Below are 21,814 nucleotides of genomic sequence, written 5' to 3'. Positions count from 1 at the left end.
GAGAGAAAGAGAGTCTGAAAGGAGGAAGAGTCGATATACTCACAGAAACTGAGGCAGAACATGCATTTGTGAGTCAGAGAGTGTGTGTGCGGGGGTGTATATGAGTGTTTGCTCTCATAGACAGAGAGAGAGAGAGAGAGAGAGAGAGAGAGTGGGGGAGACAGGGAAAGAGAAATGGTCTCATTGAAAGATATTGCAGAGAAATAGCATACGATTGAGAATTCCCAGTAAGAAGAGGACGGACAGAGTGTGCAAAGTGGACGCAGAGATCCAAGAATCCTCTTACACAACTGATTGGGTGGGTGAATGAATGAATGAGTTAGTGAGTGACCAAGACCAACACTGGACCAAAAGAGCCCATCGTGGAAAAGAAGAAGAACAGAACGGTGCTTAATGACGCATCTGACATCTCGTCCTCCATCTTTCTCATCCTCCACCCTTCCATCCATCCTTCTCGGAGACAGGCAGGGAAGTCTTTCCTCCATCCTCTCGCACGCAACAGGAGCATCAGCTGTGATGGGCAGCGCTCAGAGGGACGAGATAGCCTGAGACAGCAGCAGAATCACAGGAACTTTGTGTCCCCATGTGAGAAAGACGTCAAGATCTCATGAATTAACAACACCACTTGTCAAAATCCAGAGACTCACCACTAAATACGCACTACAGACAACTAAATACAGGTAAGGATGCCTAAAAGGATGTATTATTAGTGTTTTATGATCATTATGCTCATTTGAGTCTATCTTTGCATGTGCATCTTATCTTAAATGTATTTGATTTTAAATTGTCCTATCTTAAATGTAAATGTATAAAATGTTAATGCAAAATGAGAATGTTTTTCCTTAATCTAATGTCATTAAAAAATTTCCTTCACCTAATCTAACTAAAAATTCAGAAACTGTATTATTTGTTTTTATAATAATTAAAAAATATTATTAATAATTAATTAAAAAACTTATATTACTTATACATTTATGATGTATAAATATATAATTATGATATGATAAATACATAATCTCAAATATTTAACCTTAAACAGAACATATTTATATTATAAATAGATATTTAGATTATATATGATTATAGTGTTTTATAAAAAATATATATGTATATATAAGATATATAAAACAAATATATAAAATAAATGTTTTTAAACATATAAGCAAGCGTATATTTGCATGTGGGTCATATTTTTGCATTTCTGGGTCCCACATCCTCACGCAGGACTTGCACTTCAGTTCTTGTGTGGCTGTGTTGACCATGTTGTGGAATCGGCCAGGTTGCAATTCATGATTGCATGTGCACACAAACACAGATTCTATCAATGACTCACATTATCCGAGTGGGCATCTGATCACATGGGACTACTATACACCGACACACATACTAACCCACATGTGTGGTCAGAGAAGACAGAGAAGGACCTGTGCTTGCGAGTGTGTGTGTGTGTGTGTTGCATGCACGGGCGCTGCAGTCAGTGTGCTGCGTATGCTGCTCTGGTTGCATAACCGCCGCTGCTGGCGCACCCCTCCCACAACACTGCACTAAAAACTGCTAACACAGATGCACACACTCCCAGAATACTAATAAGTGCCGAAAACCTCGACCAAACAACACCCAGAAGTCCCTGTTTGCTTCCTGTACTGTAGATTCAGCCTCCTGTCACAATGGAGATTCAGCAATCAATACTGTCCATCAAAATGTGTCTGTGCACCTGAGGTCATGCCAACATCAGCCCAAAATAATGACTTTGTACTGATAAATGTTATTGGTAGGCCTGCTTGTTATTGGTGTCACCTGATCGGGGTGAATGAATTCTTCAAAACCCTCTTAAAATCAAATACTAGAAGATTCTTGTTTGATATCAGGACTGAAATATTAGAATTATGATAGAAAGTCCATTGTCAGTCCTTTAAGATCTGGTGTTTCTAATTTACAACTTATTCCTCATAATTCCAATGTATCCAATAGAATATTATTAGTTTTATCATTATATTAGGAATAATGAATTCTGATACAAATTCCATAGTCTTTATTTTCAGATCTGGTGTTCCTATTTTCCACTGGGGAATATATATATTTTTAAATTTTATTTTAACACTGAATTTTAATGGATCCTTTATTTTTTATTATTTTTTCATTTTATTTGGAATAAGCAAATTATGATAAAAATGTAATGGTCATTCCTTTAAGATTGCTTCCAAAATATGACAGAAATCCTAGCATTCCTTTAGAATAGAACATAGCATTAATTGTAGATATTAGCATTACAATGTTTTGACAAGGGCTTTTTGGGGTCATTGATTATTTTGCATAGTTGTGTAAAAAAAATCCATGTTTGTAGAGGTAAAATAAGTTCAATTCAATGATTAGCTAATGTTTTGTGATCATTAAGATTCACTTAATGGCTTGTTTATGTCACTCTGCTAATGCTAACCTATCGAAGCTAACTGGTTGTGTTGTTTTCTCTCGATCGGCCAGTTTCTAACATTGTTAGTAATGATCTTTGTGACATGTCCTGTGAAAAGGACTAGGTGATCTACGTTAACAGAGGCTCAGGGAACAAACAGTCGCTCTCGTGAATGAACTGTGGGTAAAATGGCTGACGCCTGCTCTGAATGACAGCCACTGAATTATTAAACACTGCTTCCTCCTCGCTAAAACTAGCATGACCTGTGTTCTCTACAGCAGCTCGGCACACACACAACTGCCATTTCTAACACAAAGATACAAAACCTCAATCACACTTATCACACAGTGCAAGACAATGATATCCATCCATATTTTCATCTTCCAGAACCATCTCACGGCTTCATCTGCTCCATCTTGAACTGATTTTTGCAACATGATTTTACACAGAATTGTGCTTGTTCTTGTAGATTTATAATACAGCCGAAAGCCTCCATTAAATGCCATTGTGATCTCATTAATATTAGTAAGTAAATTGTGGTTCTAACACATCTGCATTTTCATCTGTACAAAGTTGACAGCATCTAAAATGGTAGCTGCACGAATGTAGTAAATCCTAGCATTTATAGATTTCTAGTTTTAAAGGGTTAGTTCACCCAAAAATGAAAATTAGTCCATAAATTACTCACCCTCAAGTCATCCTAGGTGTATATGACTTTCTTCTTTCAGACGAATCCAGTCGGAGTTATATTAAAAATTGTCTTTGATCTTTCAAGCTGTTTCATGGCACTCAGCGGGTGTTGCATGCATCAGTCCAAAAGAAGTTAAATAAAAAGCGCACATCCATAAAAAAAAAGTGTCTCACACGGCTCTGGGGGGTGAAAAAAGGCCTTCTGTAGCGAATCGGTGCGTTTTTGTAAGAAAAATATCCCAAAAGAAGCAAAGTTTCCTTACTTTAGCAAAGGAAAACCAGTCTCCTCTTGGCTTATATCGAAATCCTCTTGACATTCTTCTTTACAAATCCTCGTTTTGTACTTCTAATTAATGACCGTTGTTTTGTTTAGATCTCTCCCCTGCGCTTCCGCGTTCGTCACTTCTGAGCGGCGCATGCGTAAAGCCGACCTGATACGTAATCCGCCCGGAGCTGCTTCCGTGTACAACAGTGAGCACAAGCTAGATTAAAGTGATTATTATGTTTTGAATATGGATATTATTCTTACAAAAACGCATCGATTCGCTACAGAGGGCCTTTGTTCACCCCCGGAGCCATGTGAGACACTGATCAAAGACAATTTTGAATATACCTCCGACTGGATTCGTCTGAAAGAAGAAAGTCATATACACCTAGGATGACTTGAGGGTGAGTAATTTATGGGCTAATTTTCATTTTTGGGTGAACTAACACTTTAAAACTAGAAATCTATAAATGCTAGGATTTACTACATCCGTGCAGCTAGTTTTATTAGATTTATAACACAAGTGTGAGTTGAAAAAAATAGTTTAAATTTTTATAAACAAGTAAATGACCAACTTTTATTTTAACAGCTTTAATAACTCATGATCAGACAGGATTTGGAATATAATCACGTATTCATAGAATCAAATCATCACAGTCTGTAATCTTATTTCTAAGAAAACAGATAAGAAAAAACCGCACTCATGTGAAAAGAAAATGGTCTCAGAAAGCTTTTGTAAACCATGCAAGCATTTTCAATCATGGTTATGTTTCTAACTAAGTTAAATGATTAAAAACACAAGTCAAGTATTTAGTGATACATTTAATGATTAGGACCAGACAAAATATCTCGAAGATTAATAAACTACAAATGTTAAATTAAGTTTCTTTCAACTCTCACATTAGCTTACTGGTGGTTCCTGCGATGCCATTGGTGGATTTTGAAACCAATGGTCTTTTCGCTATTTGTTTGGTATATCTTTGTGCAATTGTAAAATAAATACATGAACACATAATACTGCAAATTTCCATATTTTTTTTTCCAAAAAGTTTTATTAAAACATTTCAGTTGTAACAATAGATCTTTTCTCCTGCATTATGAAGCATGCATGATTATAGAAAAATGTAGGGTGGAGACATTTGATCTATCAGTTGTTGATTTGCTGATCTCAAGAAAAGAGCGCAGGTTTATGAGGATGAAATGATTGGAGAAATTCAGCATATGCCACCGGAGAGATGCATGAAGTTTCAACGCAAGATAGAGGTTAAAACATTAAAAAAAAATAAAAAAAAATTAACATATCGTTTGCAATAAAATCAATAACATGCATTTAGAAAATAGGGTGAATTTCCATTTAATATCGACTTTACATATTTAAATCAAATTACTGATAACAATTCAATTAAAATTTAATTCCAGTTATTAAATTACTAACTGCTGATACAAACATTTCTAGCCGACATGATCAGTAACAAACTTTCAGTAAAAAGCACAGTTCTATTCAATTACATGGTGTGAAAATATTTAAAATAATATTCATAATAATCCTCGCAGAAATCCATAAATGACTAAAACAACAAAAAACTGAAAATATATCTCATTGTTGCATTTGTTTCACCTGCATTCTATATTTGTTCAGGTTTGATGATAATAAGAGTGCAAATGACTTTATAATTTATTTGATTAGCGCTTTTTATAATAAACATTTCAAAGCAGATTCAGAGAAAATCATCACGTTAATGTTTATAATATCATGATATTTTCATGCCTTACAATCGAATTTAGCAGATTAGAGCTGGGCGATAATATTGTTTACATTTTGCAACAATATAAACAACAGTTATATTGTTTATATTTGTTTATTTGATATTGTTGCTATATTTGCTATATAGTATAATTTGCTTTAAGTGGGTATACTGTATGTATGTGAATATATTATTTAATGTATAAATAAACAAAAATGTATAACAATTTTTTTTTAACTATTTAAGACTATTTAGTTTTTGTTTTTAGTTTACTGTTAAACACACATATGGGTTTGCATTCTAGATGCTGTCAGTTGTTGATATTACAGTACATACACTTTATGTACAAACATGAACGAGATCCCCGTGTGTGAGACTGCCTGCAGTCGTAAGGGCAGGGCTCAGGACAGGCTTTGTGAGACAGAGGTCAACAGCTGATAGCATCGCTGGCACAGGACATGCTGCCCTCTTGCTGACTGTCTCACTGCACAGGTGGAATGCATCCAGATAGAGAGACAGAGACGGGTGGTGGGGAGAGATGTGCTTGTGGAATGTGCTGGGTGGTACCTGTGTGTATTTTTGTTGTGCATTGTGTGTGTGTGTGTGTGTGTGTGTGTGTGTGTGTGTATTTGTGGGAGTGAGTGGGACATGAGGACAGGAATGTTCTAGATATTTTGATGACCGTGCATCCATCTGTTTACTTGCTTTCTGTGTTTTATATCACATTCTGTTCAGATGGATGATTTTCAGTGTTTTAAAGTGATTTTTACTTCTGTAATATAACATTTTCAGTAAAACAGAGTATTTAGTGAGAAAAAAATGATGACAGGACTTGATTTTATCCATCAGGATTTGATTGGATCGTGGAAAGCAGTCGTATTGTTTACCAGAATGAAGCCAGACTAGTTCAATAAAACAATGCTTAAATAGCTATTTATTTGGCTATCATTTTTAATACTATGCAGCAGCCCAAAGGATCCCTGTTGGCTGATGTTCATTTTAGACATTATTTCATTTATACCCCTAGAGTCAACAAACGGAATTTAAAAATAATGATTTTTTTTCGAACAGGTTTCTCAAACATTTCCCCATTGGTCACCCAATCATATAGCCCCGCCCCCAAACTCATGCCATTGGCTGAGCTGTTGCTCTGTCAGGCTGATTTGTCAAACAAACAGAGCAATGCTTTGATAGTGTTTGAACTTAAAAAAAAATGCCCTACAAATTACCTATTTATCGTTGTTTCTGCATATTAAACTGGAATAGAAGAAGAAATATTATATCCTTGGAAAAACACGGGAAGGACAGTTATATGAATGTGTTTTTGTGTCACGGTGGTGCTAGAATGTACTGGAATGTGATGTCTTGACAATGTGATAAGGTTCTGAATGAACTCAAGAATGTTGTTGACTCAGTGCATTCAGTAACTGAGCCTGTCTTATGAACACATATTCCTGTATTTAGTGTTTTTAAAAAAGTAATTATATGGAGTAATATAATTAACATTACTGAGTACTATTGACTCCACATTATTAATATGTGGAATAGCAATGAGATTTCACTCATCTACAGTGAGATACCGCAGGAATACAAAATAAGCGACCAACAAAATGTCACAGAAGATGGTAGCGTGTAAATACCTGTGTATGAGAATATGGTAATCATTTGGTATTATATGATATATATCAAAAGTAGTCTAAATTATAGCATCACTCTGCTGTGACACGGCCACATTACCTTTAGTGTGAGGCTACTGTATATGTTATTCGATTTCTGAATTATTAATCTAAAAATGTAACTCTCTACATATTAACTCTCTACATACATATACTCAATATTTATCCCTGTTCAGTTCTCCTGGAATAGTTCATCCAAAAAACTAAAATTTGTGGAAAATTGACTCACCCTCAGGCCATCCAAGATGTAGATGAGTTTGTTTCTTCATGGGAACAGATTTGGAGAAATTTAGCATCACATTACCAATGGATCCTCTGCAGTGAATGGGTGCCGTCAGAATAAGAGTCCAAACAGCTGATAAAAACATCACAGTAATGTTAAATAAAGTCCATCCCCTGTTGTCCTCTCACAAAATCCCCCAACATATTTGTTCATAACTATTCATAACGGTGCTTGATCTGTGCATATTTCTCTCCTTATTCAGACAAGAAAACTTTTTCACTGTAGAAAGAAATAGCCAGAAGCATTGGTTTAAAGTTAAAAACTTTTTTTTTCTTACAAACACATAGTTTTTCATTTCACTAGACGTTAATTGATGGACTGGAGTGGTGTGGATTATTTGTGAATTACTGTGATGTTTTTATCAGCTGTTTGGACTCTCATTCTGACGGCACCCATTCACTGCAGAGGATCCACTGGTGAGTAAGTGATGTAATGCTACATTTCTCCAAATCTGTTCTGATAAATCTAATGATCTGGATGGCCTGAGGATGAGTACATTTTCAGCAAATTTTCATTTTTGGATCATAGAGGTCGTAGAGATCATAGAGACCATTGGCTTAACATGCTTCAGGAAATCACAGCCCAGCTCATCTCAGTTATTTGCTGTTTCTACCTCTTCCTCTCTGCCTCTCTTCATCATGTTTTGTGCTGACAGGGTCGAACACACACATGATTTCATTAAGAGCAGCAGTGCCGTACAGAGCAGCAGACAGTTGGCCTGCTTTAATATGTTATCTGCTGTCTGTCTCTCTCATGAGCCTCTTACATAACGGTGGAGCTTGTCTTATCAAATATGAAATCATGTGTTCAATGAGAGGCAGTTGCCCCTGACAAACAAACAAATTATTAGCAGTTAATCGATTCACAGTGCTAAAGAACATATGTACACTGGAGATCGAGCACTAGACTCACATCACAGTTACAAGACCTTTTTTTAATGCTAATGTTGACATGTTTATTAAATATGTTTGATGCAATAATTTATGCAATATGTTTAATGCAATTTAATATATATAGAAATCATTCTAATATGCTGATTTATAATCAGTGTCAGAAATGATTGTGCTGCTTAATATTTTTGGGGCCTGTGATACTTTTTTCAGGATTCTTTTATAAATAAAAAGTTTAAAAGAACAGTGTTTATTCAAAATAGGAATTTTGTGTTAGAATATACACTACTATTCAAAAGTTTGGGGTCAGTAAATGTTTTTTTTTTTTTTAAAGAAATTAATACATTTATTCAGCAAGGATGTGTTAAATGGATAAAATGTAATAGTATATTTAGAAAAGATTCCTATTTTGATTAAATGCTGTTATTTTGAAAATTTTATTCATCAAAAAAAAAAAAAAAAATCAAAGAAAAGAAAATCAACACTGATAATAAATCAGCATATTAGAATGATTTCTGAAGGAGCATGTGACATTGAAGTCTGGAGTAATGGCTTATGAAAACTTAGAGCTGGATCACAGAAATAAATTATATTTTAAAGTATATTAAAATAGGAAACCAATATTATTAATAAAATGTTAATAATATTTAACAGTATTACTGATCCTAAACGTTTGAATGGCATATATATATATATATAATTTTTCCCCCGTATAACTGACTGTCTCTAAACAGAAATGTCTTAAGGCTTGAGAATCATTTCACTCATCACATCTCACGGTTTCCAACGCCCATGCACCAGCTGACTACGCTGATGTCAGAAAGCTTATTTGCACCTTTGTGTGTGTGTGTGTGTGTGTGTGTGTGTGTGAACCAGTAAGAGCGTGTGGTTATTTTTGGCTCTGCCTCACAGCTCTGCTGTGCTGTGGCAACTCCAATGAATGTTACTGACAGTTACTGGCTGATCAGTGCTTCTGAGACCTCCAGAAAATGGAGGACGGTTTGATGCCACATACTGTGTTCACATCCTAATTAAATCATTGTAAACAACTAAACCAATTAGAGAGCTGGGAAATAGAATAAACAGAGGTTATGATGACTACTAGTTATTAGGTCTGAATGGTCACAACAACTTCAAGGAGCTGGTTGAAAACAAGCGTGTTTTTGTGCACTCGCCTGCGCATGTTCCAGAGTGTGGGTGGGTGGGTGTGTGAGTGGAGGGCCACAGCTGTGTGTGGAGAACAGTGCGAATCTTCAGAAATGGATGGATGAGGGAGGAGGAAAGAAGAACACAGATAGTGGAGAGACGCCATAAATAGACAATCTAGCTTACAGCTAGGTGTGATTCATGCCATGTGAATCAGCCGCGTTTGACTGTTGAAATACATTCTTTAGGTAAATACAGTGTAAATGTTCCCACATATATCTGCAATGCCAGCATTGTCCTTTGACCTGTGATGTACTAACAACCGTGAAAATAATTGTAAATTAAAGTCCAATTTATCCACCTAGACTTGAAAAAGTCACTCGGCTTGCAATATAGTTCTCTGCGATATTTAAAATATACTATCTCTTTAAGTTCTCTAACTCATAATGCTAACATGGATCCATGAATGACATTATTTTCTTTTTTTTTTTATGGGAGTGACAACCGAACTTACATGCACCCGCATTTTCTGCAAATCTCTTCTGTCAGACTGAAATGCTTCACTCTCCACTCAGCTATAAAGCTGCTGTCTGTTAATTTGACGGATTTTACAGATGAATGCGCCATCAACTGAACATCAACTGTAATAGAATTTCCAGCGTTATTGAAGTCGCCATCTTTGATATTTACTTTAGTCCCTCACTGTTACAGTCAATATTCATGACTAGCGTGAGAATAGATATGGCCTCTTGTTCATACAGACAGTAAGACTCGATAAGTACATGTGGTTGTCACCAACAGTGTGAATAAGTGTGTACTGTATGAAAATAACATATTAAATGATAAATGTATAGCAGTAGCTAGGTAACTGCCTTGAATAAGTCATCCAAAAAAATTTAATTATGTCATTACTCACTCTCATGTCTTTCCAAACATGTAATAGGGAGAAATTTTCAGGTAATTATTACTTACGTTTGTCTTGTTCCTTTAACACTGCTCTCATATAGGTCTAGCTTCAGAAGGCTTGGAAAATAATGCATACTCTATATGGACTACGTTTTATTTATTTATTTATTTTTTATTTTACTTGACAGCAGTGGTCACTGTAAGCTGTCTTGGAAAAGAGCTTTATGAAGATTCTTGACATTCTCATTTTATGTTTTACCAAAAAAATAATACACAGAGGGTGAGTAAATTATGTCAGTAAATAACAAATTTTCATTAGAAGTGAAATGTCCGTCTTGATGTCACTACCATTAGTTTTTATATAATCTCACCGCAGGCTTTCATTAATTTCAGAGCTTCCAATGTGTAATTACAAGTCCAAAGACTGTTTTTTACTAATCAGAATCTGGTAATTATGGTAATTCCAACATGGCATGAATGTACCATTCCTCTTCGACTCTGCAAGCGAGCAGAGAACTGTGATGCGACAAAACTAGATGCTCCTGTGATATTCATTAAAGTGCTGTCAGTGTAAGCAGCTTTGTTAATTATAATGGAAGCGTTCTATTTTAGCGCATAAGATCACAAGCACAGTGTGGATGTGGAGTAAAAGGATGCATGTTCTCTCTCTACCTTTTTCTGCTGCATGTAGGTCAGCTTCCTCTTTCTCTGCTTCTCTCTCCCTCCCTCTCATTTTTCTCTCTCTAGTACATTCTCTAACATCACATCTTGCACAGCATGCAGAGAACTATTACAGATATGTCAGTGTGCTCACCACTGTTAATAAAGCTCACACAATCACAAACCACACCTAACCACAACATTTTTATCTCAGATAACTCAGTTTTAAAACTGTCACACCATTTCACATATCTAACCAAAAATGACTTACTTAAACAGAACTTAAACAGATTCTGGTCCTGGATGCTTACTGGTCAATATACTGTAGCATACGAAACTGAAAACTTCATTAGTGTCCATAATAGTTTTCTAAAATACTTTTATAAAAACAGTGCGATACTCAAACCATGCTATTGTACATTGTGAATACAGTGTGACGACTAAAGAGGTTGTGCGTCATGCCTAACAACTTCCTTTTAGCTGTTGACAATATATTCCCAAATATATCACAATACTACTCACGCTGTATCACTCTGGATAAGAATGTCTACTAAATATCTTAAATGTAAATATAGCACAAGCTCATTCAACATGAAACCAACATGAGCAAGTCAACATGAAATCAGAACATGCATATTACAGTATATGCGTAGGCTATGCATATATTATTTTAAAGAAAAACAGTGTTTCTCTTCATAATCTTTATTTTGGTAAGCCACACCCACTTTTTACCTTCCAAACAATTTATGCTAAATAAAATCAAGTCCAGTCTTAAATTTTTTCTTGTTGAATACCCTGTTTCACTGAAATATATCACATTATGATAGTAAAGTAGGTTGCGAACAGTAATTCACAACTGACTTCAAATAAGCACTGGCAGCCATTTTAGAGTTGTGGGCTTCGGCTGTGTTGTGTTGTAGTACATGTATAGGTTCATAGCAGAAGGACAGATTGTTCTGTGGTCAGGTCCTCAGCCTCTTCCTCCACAGTGCCCATGTCCCACAGGGCCGCAGATGGCAGCTGGCAGATAGAGCAAGACAGTTTTTTAGACTGGAAAAGATGCTGCGGGGTTCCAGATTTCTGCTGTGAGTGGACATGTTGCGCAGATCACAGTCTTTTGCACAGAATCAACTCTTAAAATTTCTTCATCAGATTTTCCCCATTGCTGTGTTTTTAGCTCTAGATGACAGAACACTTTTTAGACACTGTTCCCAAGAGCGCAGGCAAATGGCCTGGAAAAGGCTGAGCTGTGTCCTTGCACTAGCATCACCTGAACTGTTTTATTTTTTCCCCTCCAGGAACAGAAACAACACTACCTATGAGTCTGCATATCTGCACCACTTTGGGAAAAGTGCTGGAAGCAAGGAAGGTCTGGCAAGACTCCTGAGACACTCTCAGACCTGTCACGTCACCAAAGAGTGGACGCACAATTTGTCAAGCTCAACACAGACCCCTTAAGGAATTCTGGTCTTTTAAGGACTGGGAGAACACCTTCCAGATCTTTCCAATGCCACATGAGCACCTCCCTGAAAAGCTTATCAGAACAAAGGTCAGGGAGGTGTAAGCATAGCCAATCACAAGGAAAAGCAAAAACAGGGCAGGGTCATACCACAACAGGGACCTGAAACAGGAAGAAGGTTGTGACATTGGTTGCATTAGCTCCCTTGTGAAACTCATTAAGCAACCTATGAGAAAGTCTACGGACATTTGGCTAACAACAGTATTAAGCTAAACAGTATTTCTTATTAAGATCCTAAGATTCTCTTCAAGGTACTCTGTATTTAAGTCCTTACTGTATTTATGTCAAAATATATGTGCTGTAACAGTGTAAACACTGAAAAAATTGCCAACATATCTTCTGATATTGAGTGTGGTGCACTTTGTAGTGTTCAGCCATTCATTTGGAATTAATACTATCATTGAATATCCTGTTATATCGAATTAACAACTCTCAGTGGTGCAATATCATTGAACAGGGTGTAAGTTGTTGCCTCAAGACTTTTTTAACCACTTGAACCACAAACTGCAACTTCTCGTGACCTCTGAAGCAAGACATAGTCCTCTATTGTCCTTCAGGGCTTTTTATACCGTGCACTGGCTGAAAGTCGTTGTCCATCTGTGCTACATAAAGACTCAGGGTAATGCAGCCCGTGACCAAGGAGGGACTTTGAGACAGCAATGGACAAACCCATCTGTCCTCACGTCCCCTGCAATGGCTGAGTGTCCTCCCCCAGTGCACTAAAGACGTTCTCCGCAGGACCGTACGCTACACCCAGTTCCTTTAGCCAAAAACACCGAGCCTAGGAGTGAATGTCCTGCCTGCGGCGCCAACCTGTGACCATCCCCATGGACACTGTCAAGATCATCCAATCGGAGAAGTTCCCTCGGGAGTGTCCGGTCCCCATGACCCAGCCTCGCTATGCCCCACCTCCCCGCGTGGCCTGGGACGGAGGAGGCGAGGGGGAGGTGATCGTCAACCAGGCATGTGGCGACCTGTCCATGGAGGTCAACAGCAACACCGTAGTCCCACCCAGACCCCTAGTGTCTCCTCCTGCCCCCGTCCTCCGCCGGGAAGCAAGTTATCTTGCCCAGCGCAAGACCAGCACATCCGACATCTGCTACCACCAGTTCCACTACAAGATGGACAACGTCATCGTCAACCAGTACGTGCTCCGCTCTTCCTCGACCTCTTCCTCCTCGTCCTCCACCTCCTCAGGCCCGGTGATGCCATGCGAACCACTGGACTGCCCCACCTGTGGACACACCTACAACTTTGCCGGCAAGCGCCCACGCATCCTGTCCTGTTTGCACTCGGTGTGTGAGGAGTGCCTGCAGATCTTATACGAGTCCTGTCCCAAGTACAAGTTCATCTCCTGCCCCACTTGCCGCCGCGAGACCGTGCTCTTCACCGACTACGGGCTAGCCGCGCTGGCCATCAACACCAGCATCCTCAGCCGGCTGCCGCCCGACCCAGCAGGGACCGTGCAGTGGGGCAGTGACGGGGACCGCAGCTGCTATCAGACGGTGCGCCAGTACTGTCAGTCGGCTTGCACTTGCCACATTGCCAACCCTCTTTCCTCCTGTGGCATCATGTAGAAAGCAGAGGGCGGATGACACAACTCATCCCAAAAGCTATTCCACCATCTGAAAACCTTGAGTCACACACATTCACCTTCTCCGAAGGGTCACAGATGAATCTGTATATTTAATAGCACAGGATGCTATGTGGACTTGAAGTGAAAAGGACACTTGTGTGCAAAGACAGAAATATGAAATATCAGAGTAAATGTATTTTATGTATGAACTGATTTCCCTATAGCCCTCGATCTCTTGTTTTGATCTCTTTACATGGGAATGCCAAGGGAAGTCTATCTCCCCCCATCCTGGGTATAATAAAGACCAATAAAGAATTTAAAAGTCAGACTGTTTGTTTGGTCTAAACTTTCACTTGCTAAGTTACGTGCTGTATGCGATTAGGCTGTTCTGTTAATATCCGGTAGACTTAGGGTGTTTTCACACCTGTCTTGTTTGTTTCTATTGAATCAAACTCAAGTTCGTTTGCCCCCTTGGTGCAGATCTTATGGGCAGGTGTGAATACAGCAATCGCACTCGGGTGCGGACCAAAGAACTGTACCGAGACCCAGCTGAAGAGGTGGTCTCAGTCCGGTTCCAAACAAACTCTGGTACAGTTGAATGGATGAACCAATGAATGGATGACCTTAGCACACGTGTGGTTTTGTTTACAATGTCTGGTTCGCTTGCAAAAAGGGCAGTGTGAAAACGAACAACACCAAACAAAAAAAAATCAACATTGTATTTGGTCCGGACCAAAGCAAGTGAACTAGTGGACTTTCCTGGTGTGAATACACCCTTAGTCACTGAATTAGGCTGCACCCATTCCTACAAACACACGCCCTCTATCCAAAATCACACCCTCTTTAGACATACCAGCCCAAACCATATATGTAAAAAAAATTATAATTATGGAAGATCATCAAAATACATTTTAGTTCATTTATTACTGACCTGATGGAGATGTATTTGACATTACAGATACTTATATATTTTCCACAAGAATTTACACAAATTATTCTGTTCAAAAGTTTACATATACATGGTTCTTAATATCATGTATTGCCTTCTCAAACATCAATTACTGTTTGTAGCCTCATAGTTTCTCATAGTTGTGCATAAATTCATTATGTGCAAAATGTAGATCAAATAAGTTATTATTTTGTACTGTGGAAAACAGTATATTAAAATCCATATCTTTGTTTTTAAAAATGCAAAACATCAGATTCTGCAAAGGGAATGTAAACTTGTATGAGTATGTAAACTTGCAAGGAAATGGTGTATTATATATTTGTATTACATTAAACAATTTGTTATGAAATCACCTTACTATTACAAAATAAGGAATTACAGACAGAGATCATGATAAAAGAGAAAATAACTATAATACAATGAATGGATCTAGTAATGAAAACTTAACATTGGCAGTAATTTACATAGCAAATTTAAATACAATAGGATTAACAAATACAAAGTGCACTGACAACAAACTAAACAATTATCCATTAAGTACATAAATACTATTAGTACAGCCTTAAATACTTGACTAAAACAAGCTATACATATAAAAGTGCCATAATCCCTAGGTGAATGGGAGGTGTGCATCTGCCACTATTACTAGGCATCAATGTGGCATTAATGTTAGAGACGTGTCGTCATACTAGTCCTACTGAAAAAGCTTGGCATTCTTGTTTTCTTCTTAGGCTGAAAGCTTTGAATAAAGGTACATTTATAAAGATACACTTGTGTAATAAATGACCATTAACAAATGCTATTTTATTGATGATACATAATTTAAAATAGTTAAAATAGTAAATTACTTGAAATATTGTCAATCTAAAGAAAATAATTTACCTTTTGCTTTCTCTGTCAGACTGTTGTGTTTCCTGCCTTCTAAAGGATGTGAATTTCAGCTTTTGGATCTTACTCAGCTTTTTGTGCTCATTTCCTGGTAGCTGGTTCAACAAACAGAGGAACAGTCCTATTATAATAACTTGCAACATCCACATTTCATGCTACTTCGGCTAATACTTCTATTAAAGGAATAGTTCACCCAGAAATGAAACTCACTCAGTCATTTACTCAACCTCATGTTGTTCCAAAACAAGACTTATTTTAGCGGGACACAAGAGGAAAAGTCTAGTAGAATGTCTAAAACCAGGGCCTCCAAAAATAACTATAAAAGCATCATAAAAGTACATATGACTTAATGACTTTATAAGTCTTCTGAAGCTCTGCAATAGCTTTCTGTGAGAAACAGACTGCAACAAAGGTTTTTATTCACTAAAATCAGTTATCAGTTTTGGTCAAAAGTTGTCAGTTATCAGTTTTGCTCAAAATTCACTTTCATTGTATGAAAAACAACTTGGACAGTCTGTTATAACTCCTTTTGTGTTCAAAAGAATTAAAAAAGAACAGCAGATTTTGGAAAATGTCAGGGCGAGTAAATGATGAATTTTTGGCCCACTCACTGTTTACTTACAGGATCTTTACCATCAGGTTCCTCGACTAAGACTTCTGTAATAGGTTCATCTCGAACAAACCTTGCTCTCCCTGTAGGACAGACATCTATTTTTAACAGGCATCCACCAAACCCAAAATGTTTCATTTTTAACAAATTTATGGATTTGAACTTGCACTGAGTTCATCTGTCAAGAGGGCTTACTGTGATGGCCGACAGCTGCCTGAGTGTCAGATACTGATCTGTGACGAAACACCATGGGTTCTTTTAGGTGAGTCGATTCGCTGGGTGGATCTTCATGACCCAGAATCTGTAAACCTTGACTGGCAGGATAGCTTATTTCCTCCTCATGCAAGCTTCCACACTGAAAACATGTAATTAGAGAGTTAATGTGCTTGAAATATGAGGTTTCAGTTTACAGGAAACAATAAGAAGTCATTTTGACACATGACACCGCTTTTGGCAAACTGACATAAACCAGGCCGCAAAACAGAACTGGAAAGTCTTGATTATAAGACTTAAAAATGCAACCTTTGTGAGATATATATCAGTGTCTAACCTCTATTTCAGCATGCTGACTCTTCAGGATCTCCACCTCTTTCTGGAGGCTGTAGTTTTGCTGCTGTAGCTTTGCAATGTTCTCTAGCATCCTGCACACCTGCTCCAGGTACAGCAACCCTGGAGACAGCTTGTCCAGCCTGTATTGATCACCGCCTGCAAGCTGCTGAGACAGAGAGATCAAGACCTGTATTCATTAAGATTCCCAGTGCTGGGAACAGTAAAGCTTTTATTATCTAATTTGCTGGGGTATAACAGGCAAAAGCGAATCAATTTGAACTGTATAAAATGTAAAACCTGATCTCTGTTCTAGATTCAGATTTCTCTGTTCTTAGTGCTAAATAGATTCTGAACGTCTATTCTGAGATGCTTTGTGAGCTCCAGCAGTTTGAACAACTGAAAATCTCAGCATATAGGGAAGCTGAACTTCTGATGAAGTGAATGCAAATAAAAAATGTTAAAGCTGAAGTGTGTAATTGCTGTACTATTAGCATAAATACACTCCCCCTTTCAGCTATTGGTTGATCAAACAGATAGTCCCACCCCCAAACTGATACAACTGGCTGAACAAAAGCTCCTGCTCAGAGTAATTAGAGACATTACAGATACTTTTAAACTGTAAAGCATTTATGAAACAAAACAATTAATGGGACAACAAAAGTGTAAAAGGTAACTAGAAAAATAAACAATTCACCAGAAATGTTATTAAAAAAGCTAGCCCCAATCTGGCATTTATAAAAAAAAATTAATTCATCCTGAGAAACCACTTCAGCCTTTCAGTTAATATCTACATTATTTATAGAGTTGACCTTTTGTCTGAATGCATTTCAGTGTTTATATATAGTGATCACTTCGCTCAAAAAATATTTAGGCCTAAATATAAGATTTATGTATTTGAAGTGTGTTAAAAAAAATTATTACACAGTTTTAACATAAACTAACAAACTTAACGATATGCATATTTGTCAATTATACATACATGAAACAGTTAAAATATCTGCACTAAAAAAAAAATCATGGTATAGTATAGTTTATAATCAATTGTTTCTATTCAAAATCTATTTGATTTTATTTAAATATTTTCAAAATGCATTTATTCAAATCAGCATAAATCTGTTCATTGTGAAAACAAATATAACTGTGGAACAAGCAATATCCAGTTAGTTAAGATGAATGAGATTGAAACAAATTTGATTTATTGATAAATATATAAACCTGCTTATAGTGTATTCAGTTGGTTACACTTTAGTTTACAGCATGCGTACTTGCAGTGTACTTATTCAAGAAAGTACTGGGTAGTATAAGGTAAATACATGGGTTAAGTTTAGGTTTAGGGAGGGTTATAACCCAGTTTTTGTAATTGCTAAATAGGCACATACAATGTACATGCAGAACAGAACTGTAGAAGTGCTACCATTCAGTTTATTAGTATGATTACAGAAATCTTACCTGCTTCATTTATGTATGACTGACATATGCATCACAATAAGTCCATTAGTTTGTTTGTTAAAACTGTGTAAGGTTAATTATAAGCAATTCAAATACATCAATCTAAAATGTAAGCCTAAATATAAATATAACATCTAATTGACAGCTTCCTCATGTGACATCAAGCCCCTCAAGACTCTATGTCCTCTATTTAAAAAAATGCAACAACTAGACTAACACCCTCTGGTGACATTTAACACCAAAATTATACAAAAAAATGACATTTGATATTTCCTTATTAGAAGGAAATTTTTGTTTTGGTTACAGTCCTATAAAGTATTCTTTCCCCATGTTCCCACCGAAGTGATAATGTTCAGACAAGTCCAGCATAGATATTTATCATCGGTGGCATTCATTTCTCAACACCCACACATTCCTCTCAGCCTGCTGGCACCATTCCAATCATTCCTCTCTCACCTGAACTGACCGGTTCACAGTCTTAGAACGATTGTTTAGCATCTCATGACACAGAGCCAGTCCAGAGTCCATTAAAAAAATGTCTAGACTGTGCATGTGCATTGTGTGTGTTCAACTAAAACCCATATACATCTCAAACAACACCATAAGCTAAATAGAAAAAAAAATGTGTCTTTAACCTATATTTCAATATATGATTCTGTGAGTTGTTCAAAACAAACATCTTTAGATGCTGACTGCTCACCTCCAACTGGCTGTGTACTGTTTGGCCATGTTGATGTAATTTTAGGCGTTTTCTGTACAGTGCTGCTTTCTTGGGATCTGATGGTTGTGAATGAGTTCTTCTTGGACGAGCAAACCGATGATGTGGTCTGGAGCTGTTAGAGTGAAAGCTGGTTGGAAAAGAGGCTGTGTTAGAGCAATACAGTGGCCCAGTGGTCCCCCTTTCCATCTGATGTGGCGGTCTTCTCCATGAGAGTGAATCTGTCCTTCTCAAGGCTTGCTCCACCTCCAGACATGTCGTTTTTGGAGCCACAGAGCTGAGATCGACACTTGAGGATGAGGAGGAGCAAATAGAAGGAGACGGGGATGAAGGTTGAACTTCATCCTCTGTAGAGCCAAAAACTGGCTGTGATTCCTCAGACATCAATGCACTACACTGGTGAGAATGACAGGGACTGGTTGTACTAACCGTCTCAAATCCAGAGTCCTCGGATTCTGATTTTACATTGGATAGTGGGACGGAGTCCCTAGAAATGGAATCTAATCTGTCCACATCAGGTCCAGGCTGTAAGTATAAATCCTGGTATCCTTCGGTCACCCAACTCTCCAGGAGATTCCCAAAATTCCTATATAGGTTCATTGGTAATGAATTTATCTCGTCTGGTACTCTGTTTCTTTCAGTAGTCAATCAGAACACGTGAAACTCTTCACAGCACCTTGATTTTCTCACAACTGACTAGAAACTTGCAGGTCGATTTGTCACGTTGAACTAAAAACACCTTTCTGGGGCCACCCACATTCCGACTCCTATGCTTCTCAATCACCCTCTGACAACTGCTCCATTTCCGGTGCCATTCCTAAAATCCTGAGCTCATGTTCTTGGCGGATCTGTCAAGACATGTTGTGAGGGTGATGAAACTTTCACAAAGCCCTTAAACAAAGTAACAGAAACTGTTGGTATGTATCCTGAGACAAAAGTAAATACGGTCTTTAATGCATTGAAAAGATAAAACTTCACCCAACACAAGGCTGTAACCACCATAGACAAGTCCCTCCAATAATCAGATATGACCAAATTGTCCACCCCAATATTTTATATTCTTGATTCTGCTCTGCTGCATTACACCACTTTGTTTGTAGGATGACAAAAAAAGTTTTTAAAGTAAATTTTTAAGGGTGGTCTTCCTTAGCGGTCTTAACAATGTCAAAATGATTGAGATGGCCAATCAAATCAAAGAAGACATGAATTCCAGTGAAAATGAGGGCAAGGTAAGATGTAAGTAGCTTAACATTTATTAAGTGTTTTAAATAGAAATGTTAAGTAGTTGCAGTGATGTAAACTTGACTTTTTTTGTCAAATTGTGCTGTTTTTAATTCGAAAACATAGGTCTTTTAAGTGATGCATGTAATTCATAACTGAATTTGATGTGGCAAAAATCAATAATAGAGCTATTTTTGACATCATAGACAAAAATGGGTTTGGTCCACCACATTAATGTTTAAGTCATGGTTACGCCCTTGATCCATCATAATAAAGGACCTTTTGAAATAAGCATACATGCATGAGAGAAATGAATAAAGTGATCCATTTGTAACAACTTAACATAAGTGTTGTTCACTTGGCCACCGCCAGTATTGGTTGCCAACAGAACCAACTCAAGCTTGAGGAAATGGTACTTCAGAGTCATTTTTCACATATAATGCACTGAAACTAGGACCATAGAGTGTCATTCAGTTCACAGCTATGCAGGATCTGCTGGTATGAGCAAGGCAGAGGAATAGACATTCCTGTCTATTGATAACATCAGCATGCCTCTCTGTGTAGGAAAAATGAAAATATGCAACATCAGAGAACAAAACGCAAACCACAAATCAAACTGTTAAACAATGATTATGATACATGCAAAGTGCACTCCTATGAAGATACAGTATTTAGTTCAGCAGTGTGATTAGGTTTATGGTATTATGACAATAATTTTTGTTATTAAGTTTATTATATTATTGCATTATTATTATTCACTATTATTGCATATAATTAAGCTGTACCTAAACTAAAGTTATGTATGTTCTCACATGTTAATGCGCCCAGAAGACACTGGTCACAGCAAGGTCAATGCATTTCTTGTGTGGGGTCCTCCCTTTTGACCTCCCAAGGCCTCCCGCAATAGTGACCACACGTGGAAATAAAAATGTCTATATCCTCCTGACTACCAGCTATGGAGTTTTGGCCTCTGTAGAGGACATTATGTTTTAGTGATTTCTCTGAGACATTACATGTCACAGTTTTAAGTCTGGATGTCCTGTACAGAGCACATTCAGGGCTTTTCAGAGATACCAAATGATTGCATGTTTCACCATGACCACTCCCTCTCTTTTGGTCTTTAAAAATGGCTGACATTAATTTAGTGATCAAGTGTAACACCCTTATGGAAATATGATAATATTTTGTAATTATCATTTAAATCTGACTAATTTTCAAATTGTTTGTCATAAATCAACATCTCAGGAAAATGTTATGGGGTTTCAAATCAAAATATGACCTTCTGTTATGAAACAGGACGTCGATTTCATACATGTCCACTGTAGAGGACACCAGGACTTAAAGCATGTTTATTACACATTTTGGGAGACACAACAAATGAATAGAGAAAGAATTATGTATCAATATTCCTATTAAATATTAGATATTATGAAAATCTTGCTAATTATTACTCCCATTATTGTACTTATTTGTTCATTCTATGTTGCCCCAAAAACACATTAATATGCAAATTAGATACAGTTTATAGATACATTGTATATAATGGAAAAACTTGTTTATGGCCATTTTACACACATTTTGCATAAGAAAAATGTTTTTTAAAAATATCTTTCATAACATAGTTGAGAATCGTCTTTATATAAAGTTTGGTATAAAAAAATGAA

At 37.1% G+C, this 21,814-nt stretch overlaps 2 protein-coding genes across 4 annotated transcripts; one reads left to right on the top strand and one right to left on the bottom strand.

The window, feature by feature from the left end:
- Positions 1–14,068, top strand: LOC107686464 (RING finger protein 208-like). The gene is made up of 2 exons (XM_016483496.1): positions 1–680; positions 11,970–14,068. Exon 2 carries the CDS (start codon positions 12,982–12,984, stop codon positions 13,765–13,767), a length of 786 nt encoding a protein of 261 aa, XP_016338982.1. The 5' UTR covers positions 1–680; positions 11,970–12,981; the 3' UTR covers positions 13,768–14,068.
- A 1,056-nt stretch (positions 14,069–15,124) lies between these two features.
- On the bottom strand, positions 15,125–19,642 carry LOC107686501 (uncharacterized). Of its 3 annotated transcripts, none has more exons than XM_016483537.1 (6): positions 18,912–19,642; positions 16,764–16,928; positions 16,409–16,568; positions 16,226–16,296; positions 15,598–15,698; positions 15,125–15,454 (listed from the first exon to the last, which is right to left on the bottom strand). In XM_016483537.1, the coding sequence occupies exons 1-6, from the start codon at positions 19,527–19,529 to the stop codon at positions 15,385–15,387; spliced, it is 1,185 nt and encodes a 394-aa protein (XP_016339023.1). In that variant the 5' UTR covers positions 19,530–19,642; the 3' UTR covers positions 15,125–15,384. The 3 variants fall into 3 exon arrangements, with proteins under 3 accessions (XP_016339023.1, XP_016339025.1, XP_016339026.1); XM_016483539.1 differs by having other exon boundaries at positions 16,764–16,925; XM_016483540.1 differs by lacking the exon at positions 15,125–15,454 and having other exon boundaries at positions 15,642–15,698; positions 16,215–16,296.
- Positions 19,643–21,814: the final 2,172 nt, after the last annotated feature.

This window comes from Sinocyclocheilus anshuiensis, unplaced genomic scaffold, assembly GCF_001515605.1.
Source record: "Sinocyclocheilus anshuiensis isolate Anshui unplaced genomic scaffold, SAMN03320099.WGS_v1.1 scaffold838, whole genome shotgun sequence".
Classification (NCBI taxonomy): Eukaryota; Metazoa; Chordata; class Actinopteri; order Cypriniformes; family Cyprinidae; genus Sinocyclocheilus; species Sinocyclocheilus anshuiensis.
Note: the sequence above shows the minus strand (reverse complement) of the source record. Positions and strands in the feature narration are given on the sequence as shown.